The sequence below is a fragment of the Aethalodelphis obliquidens genome, unplaced genomic scaffold (genome assembly GCF_003676395.1).
Source record: "Aethalodelphis obliquidens isolate GAN/ISIS:26980383/991018 unplaced genomic scaffold, ASM367639v1 scaffold51, whole genome shotgun sequence".
In the NCBI taxonomy this organism is placed as follows: domain Eukaryota; kingdom Metazoa; phylum Chordata; class Mammalia; order Artiodactyla; family Delphinidae; genus Aethalodelphis; species Aethalodelphis obliquidens.
Window position 1 is genome coordinate 8,202,025 of NW_020837995.1, and position 9,468 is coordinate 8,211,492.

At 58.6% G+C, this 9,468-nt stretch overlaps 2 protein-coding genes across 8 annotated transcripts in view; one reads left to right on the forward strand and one right to left on the reverse strand.

The window, feature by feature from the left end:
* PAK6 (p21 (RAC1) activated kinase 6) overlaps positions 1-2,586 on the forward strand; it is a 34,669-nt gene extending 32,083 nt beyond the window's left edge. For 6 of the 7 annotated variants that reach the window (XM_027083863.1, XM_027083865.1, XM_027083867.1 and 3 more), the window contains one exon: positions 989-1,156. In XM_027083863.1, coding sequence (XP_026939664.1) covers positions 989-1,156 — 168 coding nt within the window. Of the gene's footprint in view, positions 1-988 lie in introns of all 7 variants that reach the window. The other variant, XM_027083869.1, reaches the window with a different exon arrangement.
* A 1,698-nt stretch (positions 2,587-4,284) lies between these two features.
* On the reverse strand, positions 4,285-8,146 carry ANKRD63 (ankyrin repeat domain 63). The gene has a single exon (XM_027083870.1). It carries the CDS (start codon positions 7,711-7,713, stop codon positions 6,559-6,561), a length of 1,155 nt encoding a protein of 384 aa, XP_026939671.1. The 5' UTR covers positions 7,714-8,146; the 3' UTR covers positions 4,285-6,558.
* Between the last annotated feature and the right edge of the window lie 1,322 nt (positions 8,147-9,468).

The window sequence follows — 9,468 nt, forward strand, 5'->3', positions numbered from 1 at the left end:
TGTGTGTGTGTGTGTGTGTGTGTGTGTGTGTGTGTGTGTGTGTGTGTTATGTAACGCTTTTCTGGCAAATCCACCACCCACAGTCCTTACTTGTGGGCACCCCCTGCTGGTAGCCAGCTCAGCACAGGGCTGCAGAGTGGCACTGCCATCTGGTGGCCAGAGTGAGAAATGTCCCAGAGGGTTGAAGCTCAGTCTCTAAATACGAAATAGTTCCGTAGCCCTGCTGGATGCGAGGAGAGACAGGAAACACTTTCTGAGACAGCTGGTCCTTGGAACCCGCACTCCTGACCCCCTAGACTAGCAGATATTTCTAACTGGCTAATTCCCCAGAGGATGCAGCCTTCCATTACAGCCTAAGACAGCCTTATCCCAAAATATTGACTCAAAATGAACCAGGGTAAGCCCTTGACTTAGACTCTAAGGCTTAGAGAAATAAAGGAATCTTCCTTTTTCAGGTCCCACTTTGTTCTTTTCTATTTTTCAAAACACTCCTTCCTCACTGACCTCTTTTTTTTATCTTCACTAAAGACCTATGTAGCAGACAGGGAAAGCACATTTTATCATTAGCCCATTTTACAGATGACAAAACTGAGCTCTAGAGAAATGTATAACTTGCTGGAGATTAGGGATAGACCCAGGACTGGATCACTGGGTACCAATCCCGTGCCCCTTTCCACAGAGCCTGAACACTGAGCGCCCTGAGAAGCAGCGTGGTGCCTGGGCTGTATTTGGAGCCCAGCTCCCCAGCTCTCCTGGTATCCTAATTCCATTGCTCACCAGCACCCACTATAGGTGAACTGGCCACCTTTCCCGGACTGATGCTGACTTTCTTTACCTACCTGATAGTCCAGAAAGTACTGAGCCTGGGAGGAACCAGGAAGTAAGAAGCGAGAATTTAAGACTTTCAAATGACAGTGGGGCCAGGCAGATTGGGTCACCCCAAAGTGGCTGCAAACCGTGGCTTCCTCTCACTGCCCTGCCTCCACAGGTCTCCCCAGTGCTGCGAGACTTCCTGGAACAGATGCTGGTGCGAGACCCCCAGGAGAGAGCCACGGCCCAGGAACTCCTGGACCACCCCTTCCTGCTGCAGACGGGGCTGCCCGAGTGCCTGGTGCCCTTGATCCAGCTCTACCGCAAGCAGACCTCCGCCTGCTGAGCCCAGCCCCAGAGTGCGCCTGCCACCTGTGCCCACAGGCAGGGGACACTGGGCCACCAACTTGCCAACAGGGCCTGGCTGCCTGCCTCATTCTCTCAGTATTCTCTCCAAAGATTGAATGTGAAGCCCCGACCCTGCCCTCCTGCCCCTCAGCCCACTGGGCCAGGCCGGACCTGCCCCTCAGTCACTTTCCCTCCCAAGAGTCCCCAGTTGCCTCTGGGATGATGGAGACCTCTTCTGCAGGATGACCCTTCGTTATCTGCACAGGGATATTTCTATGAAACATGGAGACCAGTGCTTCTGGCCACTGTGGCCAACACAGCAAAAAAGGCTGCTGAGGTTTTTTTTTTTTAAAGTAGTAGGACACAAGCATCCCAGGTCACCCAAGAGGCAGACTGCCTCTCTTCATCAGGATACTTGCTGTTCTCAGCTCCAATTCCAAATCCTGGGGTCTGGAAGGTGTTTATTGCCTGACTCCATCTTCCTCCCTTGTGTCTGACTTCCTGAAGGCACAGTCCCACCTGCACCTGCTTCCCGACCCACCTGAGCTGACAACACACTCCCTGCACAGCCCGCGCCCAACTGTGAACAGCCTGCTCGGAGGCCGTGACGGGGAGGGGAATTTTCTGGGTGAAAGAGGAAGAAGGCAGCTGGTGGTAAAGTGGTCTCACTTCACAGGATGCGGGTGCACACACACGTGTGTGTGTGTGTGTGTGTGTGTGTGTGTGTGTGGTGTGGAGGAAGGTCACCCACGACTGTCTTCGGTTAGGCTTCTCCATCTTCTCTCCCACTAAACTCTGCTCTGAAGGTGACCTGCTTCCTTGGCCCGGTTTCCCACCTCTTAAGTCCCGGGGTTCTGCCTGACCAGTGAAGAGGTCTGTATTGAGTTGAACACATCCTGGGAGCCTGGCCGGTTTCTGAGTTTCTCCTGTACTGTGGGATCTGAGAGCCAGGGACCAGAATGGTGAGGGAACAAACTTGTTTTACCTGTGAGCTTCATCTCAACAACCAGGTCATCGGGGACCCATTCTTCTTTTGTGTGCTTGGGGGACCTGTTTTCAAAATCCCGGTCTGGGAGAGGTGAACCAGCTCCCAATTCCATCATGTCACTGGAATGGGCAGCCCATTTGTGCGAACCACGTGCCCCTAGCTGCCTCCTCAGACACCTGTCTCCTTGTCCCCCTCCCCTCCCCACCTTCAGGGCTGTTGTGAGACAGGGAATCCCAGGGAAGAACTCCAGGTGTCTGGACCCTATCTAGATAATATTTTTAGATTCCTCTATCCCTAGTGGCCTGCTTTGGGGCAAAAAAAAAAAAAAAAAATTGCAAGGACTTTTTTTAAGGGTCAGAGTTTTAAAAACAAAAGCATTGTCCCTTTTGTGAATTGTTTGCACTTGTGCCTGTTTTAAATTAAACGGAGTGTTCAAAACCTCTGGCCTTCCTGTCGTCCCTGGGAATAGAGCCAGGCTGTCTTCAAACTGGACACGCTGTAGTGGGTGTCCAGGGTGGCCCTCCCTCCTCCCTGCTGTGAGCCCCCCGACGGTCATTCTGATCCGCAGAAAATCCTACTCCCTGGTGGCATGTGGGCCTGAAATGAGGGCAGAGAAGAAGGGAAACAGGAAGTGAAAGGCCCTCGGGACTGAAAGAGCTGAGAAATAGACAGGGCTCCTTCCCAGAGGAGAGGAACCCAACCCGGAAAGCCAGGGCCGTGGGCTGTGCTTGCTGGTGCCACAGGGGCTCTGGGGCAGCCACCAGGGCTGACGGCCACTTTCTGCAGCAGCATCTCCCTTCCCCCGTTTGCTTCCCCCACGCCACCTCCCCGGAAAGTCAGAGGCTGCTCCCCTCAAACTGTCCATAGGAAGTGGCCTGGAACTGCTTCCAGTGAGAAAGCAGTCTCTGCTTCGGTTCTCACAACAGAGAGTGACCGTTAGGAGCTGTGAAAGAGCGCAACTGGAAATCAGGAAACCTGGGTCTTTAAACTTCCAGCTCTGACACTGATTCCAGCACTTACTTCCTGAGGTCTCATTCTACCCCCTCTCTGTCAGGGTCACTGAAACCTTCTACCCAGGAGCAAGGAGTCCTGCAGACCTCCTCCCCACAGTTCCCCACCTAGACAGCTGCCCTGGTCTAAGGGCCCCTGTCCCACCAGCTCAGCCAGAAGCAGCACCTGAGTCTTACCTCCAGGAAGCAGCCACAGTGGGCTGGGCAGAGATGGAGGCTGAGGGAAGGCGGAACCTACCTCCCAACCGAAGCCCACGGTCACGAGTGGTTGGCAAGGCAAAAAGAGGCCAGTTCTTGCAACTGAATAACACTGGATTTATTAACTATTCTTTTGAGCTCTAAGAGTCCTTCCACTGCACAGTGTCATTCCAAAAGCATGTGCGTATGTCATTTAGCCTCACACACAGACCGGTTCTGAGCTTGACCCGAGAGTACCAGCTCCAGTGGCACAGGTGACTTCACAATGACGAAAGCAACAAGAATTGGAAAAACAAAATGTTTAGAACAGTCTCTTCTAAACCAGATTGAGCTCGAGGGGACCCCAGCCTCAATGCCTTGGGGCTGACAATAAGGGGAAGTTCAGGATAGCGAAATGTGGTGAAACATCTAAGTTCTGCACAGAGCTGGGCCTGGTAAGAAATCTGCAAGAACAGCAAGGCAGTCAAACACACAATTCAGTTCAGACAGGAAAGATCTGCTGTGGTTTTTTAGAAACATCACTTTCAACCGCCAAACCCTTGGCAATTCCAGAGAGAAGCCCTCATAGTTGTTTGTTTATCCAATAAAGGGCCCAAGGTGACGTTCAACCAGAAATCCCCATGTCGGCAACACTTGAAACATGACAGCACCTTCAACACAATGTGCAACCCAGACCCATGTCTTCAATGTGGTATTCTGAAGAAGCCAAAATACTTGTATTCTTACACCATTAAAAGTAAACTTCATAAAAAATAAACACAGTTGGAAAAGGATAAGTGAACAAGCAAGGATCAGAAAAAAGGAGTTTGCACTTGGGGCGTCCAATTACCACCCATCCCACCCCAGATTCTCTCCTTCTGGCTTTTCAGGCGTTTTTCAGAACTTTTCAGTTCAGCCGCCACCCAGACAGTGGGACTGAGGAGAGGCAGATATGTGGGGAGAGAAAAATGGGGGAAGGGCAAAACACCCCAGAAACGAAAGCAAATCACATCAGAAGAAAACAGTGCATAATCAGCAGGTCTCAAGGTTCAGAAATCGTAAGGGACGGGTTGGAAGCTCCAGTTTCTCAGAAGACAGCAGGAGCTCTCTATATGGAGCCTTAAGCTGGAAGATCTTGGTGTCCTAAGTAAAGGGTCTGGCCTCCTGCTACTCCAAATGCGAGTTTTTTGTTCATTGTCCCTCACTTCACTGCTGTGAAATGACTTCAAGTATCCGGATTTAATACACTACAAGAGGAAGAGGATTCCATGGGTAAGTGCACAGGGAGGGAGAAGTACACAGCGGTGGCTCCAAATAAAACCACAAGGCTGAACTCCGAGCCTGGGCGCAGCGAGAGCGCAACTTTGCCACCAGGGGTCACCAGAGATCACGTCCAGTGTCTGGGCCCTCGCGGCCTCGCGGACCCCGGAGCGGTGGAAGCACTGGGGAGGTGTCTGACACTTACACGAGGCCGGACCCTGATCACCCATCCCTCACCCCAGGCCCAATTTCTCATCACAGGTCATTCTCGCTCTGGGCAGTTCCCCTAGAGTTATTGGTGAGAAACCTTCCGTTCTGCAAAGATGAATAGATCGACGTCTTGAAAAGACCCCACGGCCGGCAGCTGAAGGGCTGCACGCTCAACCTTCGGGGTTCACAAAAAACTCCCCACGTGCTGCCACCCCACGGGCTGGGCACACAGGTTCGTGTGCTGGCGCTTCAGCAGGATCCTAGGGCACGCGATTCGCCAGACCCTCCAGACCCTTCTCGCTAGGCCGGCACAAAGATGAGGGCGGGGGCGGGGAGGGATGGGGACGAAGGGCCGGGCTAGGAAAGGGCCTTTAACCACCTCTCCGCAATTGCCTCTGACTCACTAATCTGCCCAGTACTGAAGCTGAGCCGGGCCTGCATCCCACGCTTTGGGACAGAGGCAGGGGTCCTTGGTCTCGAGCTCTAGCATCCATTATCCACCCTGCCCTCTATTAACGGCCCAGAGAGAAGCAGGAACCGTTTAACAGCCCTCTTCCAGCTCTCAAAGGAGTTTGATATAATTTAAACCCGGACCTGCCGTTCGTGTGGGCTTCAGACTCCCGCGCGCCGCCGCCTTTAACGTGGCAAACACTTCAGTCAATTATCCCCCTCGCGGAGCTTCTATTTAAAGAGACATTGTCAGGTTCTTAAGCCTCGGATCAGACCCGCTGCTTTCTGCTTCACATACAAAGACTCAAAACACGAGTTCTTTGAGGACTGGAAGAAATACAATTAATCAAAGCCTTCGCAACCGTTCCCCCCTGCGGGAGCACCCACGTGCAAGACCGGGAGCTGCGAGGCGGTGGGGGCGGGGGAAGTGCTAAGTCCTTTCCATTTCAGGCCTCTGAGAGTGAGAGGAAACAGGCTCAAGAGCCCAGAGCTGGGCTGGGCAAGGGGGGGCGAGGGGGGCGCGTGAGCGGGATGCGGGGAATGACCCCACATTGTCGATGAAGTTGAATCTTGGGTCTGCCTCCGGCTGAGGCAGAAGAAGCTGGTTCAAGGGACAACTAGCATTCCTCCCACCCCCAAACTATGCTTTCAATGTCTTGAGGCAGGAGTTTCTCCCCCTAAAAATGTAACCTCCAGACTCCTTCCCTCCCGTTCAGAAAGGCTCCGAGGCCCATCTCCAGGCTCCCCTTCTCCATCACTCCAGCACAAGGGGAAGGGATACTTAGGTCATGTGGGGCACTACTGTCAGCAACACTGGGGTAGGGGGGCAGGGGTTGAGGGGTGGGGGAGGGGGAGGGGGGGGGTGGGGAGGCTAGGCCTTTGTTCTACAGGACAACTCTTCTGCCTGGCTGGCTGACTAGGGTGTGGGAAAACCCGGCAAGGGGAAGGAAACCCGGCAGGAGCCTGAAAGACGCGGGAGTGCGCCTTAGCGCTCAGGGAAGGGGGTCCAGCTGGAAAGCTGTAGCCTACGGATCCAGTCTTCTACTCCTCGCTTCCAGGACTGGAACGGCAGGCCTTTAGAAAAGGTGAGCGACTCGGGCAAGGAATACCATCAAGCACAAAAAAGAAATAAGATAGGGGTACGTTTCGGAGAGAGGGCTGAGGGAGCTCTCACCTTGGCAGCAGGGACAGGTGCTAGGATCTGGGGGTAGGAAACTGCCAGGAAGGTGAGGGACCTGGGAAAAAGAAATCCCAGTGGAGCAGAGAGGGGAAGGTGGGGGGAGCAGGGCTCGGCCTCGAGGCTGTTTACTGCTGAGCGTGCAGCACCACGGCCTCCGTGCCCGCCTGCCAAGGCTGAGGCCCAGGCACCGAATGGGGCAGAGCGTTGGGCTCTAATTCTGAGCCGCTCTCGGGCCCAGGTGCTTCCCCGACCAGGCTGGGGATGTCTGGGGCTGTAGAGCGTCGGCGCAAACCCGAGCGGCCAGAGCCGGGGCCGCCCTCGGGGTGGGGGCTAAGGCCGACAGGGGCTTGCACTAAGGTTGGGGGCGCTCCCTCCAGCACCTCCTGCGAACGCCACCGCCCAACGCCTGAAGACTGAGGCGAGTGTGGTTGTGCCATCAGGGCTCCCGCCCGCAGTCGAGCCGCCTCCTCCTCGGTCACGGCACCCAACGCCAGGCTCATGCTCCGGCCCAGCTCCGGCCGCTCGCTGCCCTGCACCCGGTGCCGACCGAAGCCCTTACCCCCTGAGCCAGCCTCGCCGCCGTGACCATGGCCGCCGGCCGCTCGAGCAAAGCGCGCCAGAAGCGGCCGCGGTAGGCGGCGGGGACTGGGTCTTCGGCGCTCCGGGCTGGGCGCGGGAGCCGGACGGCCAGGGGGGCTGTCGGAGTTGGAGCCCCGAGCCGCGGCGGCGGCGGCGGCGGCTGCGCGGCCCCAGGGCCCGGTGAGGGCCTGCACACAGGTCCCGTGGCCGCGGGCGGCGGCCAGTTGCAACGCCGTGTGGCCCGCCCGGTTGGTGCGGTCGAGGCGCAGGCCGAGGCGGCGGAAAGAGCGCACCAGGAACTCGAGCACCGCCCCGTGGCCGCACGCTGCCGCCCACATCACCGGGCTATTGCCCGCCGAGTCGGCCGCCTCGGGGTCGCCGCTGAACTGCACCAGCAGTTGCACGGCGTCCAGGTGGCCGCGCTCGCACGCCAGGCTGAGCGCCGTGCGGCCGCGCTCGTCCCGCAGGTTCACTGCTGCACCCTGCTCCAGCAGTAGTCGCACAAAGCGCGCGCGCAGCGCGGGGTCTGGCAAGCTCACGGCCACCATGAGCGGCGTGCGGCCCTGCTCCGCGCGGCAGTCGATGATGCTGCGGTCCAGCGCATCCAGCACAAAGCGGGCCAGGTGCACTTTGCCCGCCTGCATGGCCTCCAGGAAGGTACGCGTACCCGCTCGGGGGCACAGGTCCTTGGGCTTGAGCATGGCCTCGGCCGCCGCGCCCAGGCGGCCCGGCAGCTCCGCACGGGGGCGCCCCTGTTTCTGAGCCCCACCGGGCTCCGGCCCCCGCCGACGCTCGGGTATGGCTCCCTCCGCGCGTGGGCGGCTGCGGCCCAGGGTCCTGAGGTTCCCACTCTGTCCTCCAGCTGCCCCGCCGCTCCTGGGCCGCACGCCCGGCGTCTCGCTGCTCCTTCCCTGGGCTTCCCGCCTGATGGTGTAGGTTGCTCGCTACTCCGGGCTCCGCGCCTGGCCCGCCACAAGACGACGGGAGCCGAAGCTCGGGCCCCTCCTGACTCTCCCGCTGCTTTCCCAGTGTCCGGCGCCCCTCAGTCCGTCGTGGCTGGGAGCCGCGCCACTCACCCACACCCGGGGCAGCACCGCTCCCCTGCTGAGGCGGTGGCGCCCGCCGTGCGCGCCTGCCTCTAGCCCTGGCGGGGCGCGCCGCTCCTCAATCTCCCGGCGCCGCTCCTCCGCCTCCTCCCCTCTCGCGGGGGCCGGGCCACGCCAGGGCGCTTGCTCCTTACTTGGGGGGCTTGGCGGCGCGGGAGTCGCCGCCCGCATGGATACCTGGTTTTATAGTCTCGGGGGTCTGCATGGCAATGGCTACTCAGGAAGCGGGCTGAGCCGTCAGGGCCGAACCTGACGGGGCGGCGGAGACCGCCCCTGACCTTCACCCACCTCTCGGTGGGCCACGACGTCGGGGAGCAGCTTCTCCTCCGCGCTTCCCTGGGGCTGCGGCAGCGGGGGCGGGGCGGGGGCTGCTCGCAGGGGGCCACATGCACCCGACCGGGCCAATCCCAAAGTCACAGTCTTCTCTCCCCACCCTCCGCCCCCACCGGAGTCGGTGCGCGGGGCTCCATAGAAACTGGCGGGACCCTGAGCCCGTCGAAGAAGACGAGGGCTGCCCCCATCGGTGCGGCTGGAAGGAAGTGGGACCCCATGAGGGCAGAACTGGACCATAAGCGCGCTGGGGGTGGTGGCGAAAGGCGGGCGGGGAGTAAATCACTCCCCAAATCGGGGGGGGGAGTACCTACGCTGCGCGGGGTTGGGGGCCCTCAGTCTGGCTGGGAACCGCCACTGGAAGTGTAGCGAATCACGCACGCACACACAATTGTTCCTCCCGCACACGCTGATTCGGCGCGGGGGTGGCGGTGGGGGAGTGCGCTCTCGTATCTCGGACGTCTCCAACCGAGACAACGCGCCCGCCTGCCAGCTCCCGGCGGCTGAGAAGCTGGCGGTGCGGAGACGCGGCGACTGGAGCGGGCGCCGTAAGATCCGGGAGTACTGCAGCCGCGTTAACAACTCCTCGGCGCCGCCTCCCCGCTGTTTCAGGACCCATCGCCACCCCGGAAAGAGCGAGGGACATGCAAACCTCCCCCAGGGTCCCCATCTCCCTCTTGAGCACAAAACCACCCCCAGACCACAGGGCTCTGACCTTGACCACTAGCTGAACCCTTCCGAGATAAGAAGAGAGCACGAGTCAACAGAGTGTGAGAAAACTACCGAATCCCCTCTCCCTCCGGCCCGCTGCTCCGCCCTGGGAGGGGGGGGAGGAGCAGGCCTCGGAGGAGGGGAGTCAGAGCACCTAAGAGCTGCAGAGGGTGGGAAAGTGTGTAGGGTTGGAATGGATATTTGTGAAAAAAGAAGTGAGTCAGGTATCGACTACAGAATTTACTGAGACTTTTTGTGAGCTAGGTATTGTGTGTTCCCAGCCGTGGGAAATACAGAGGCGGAAATTCG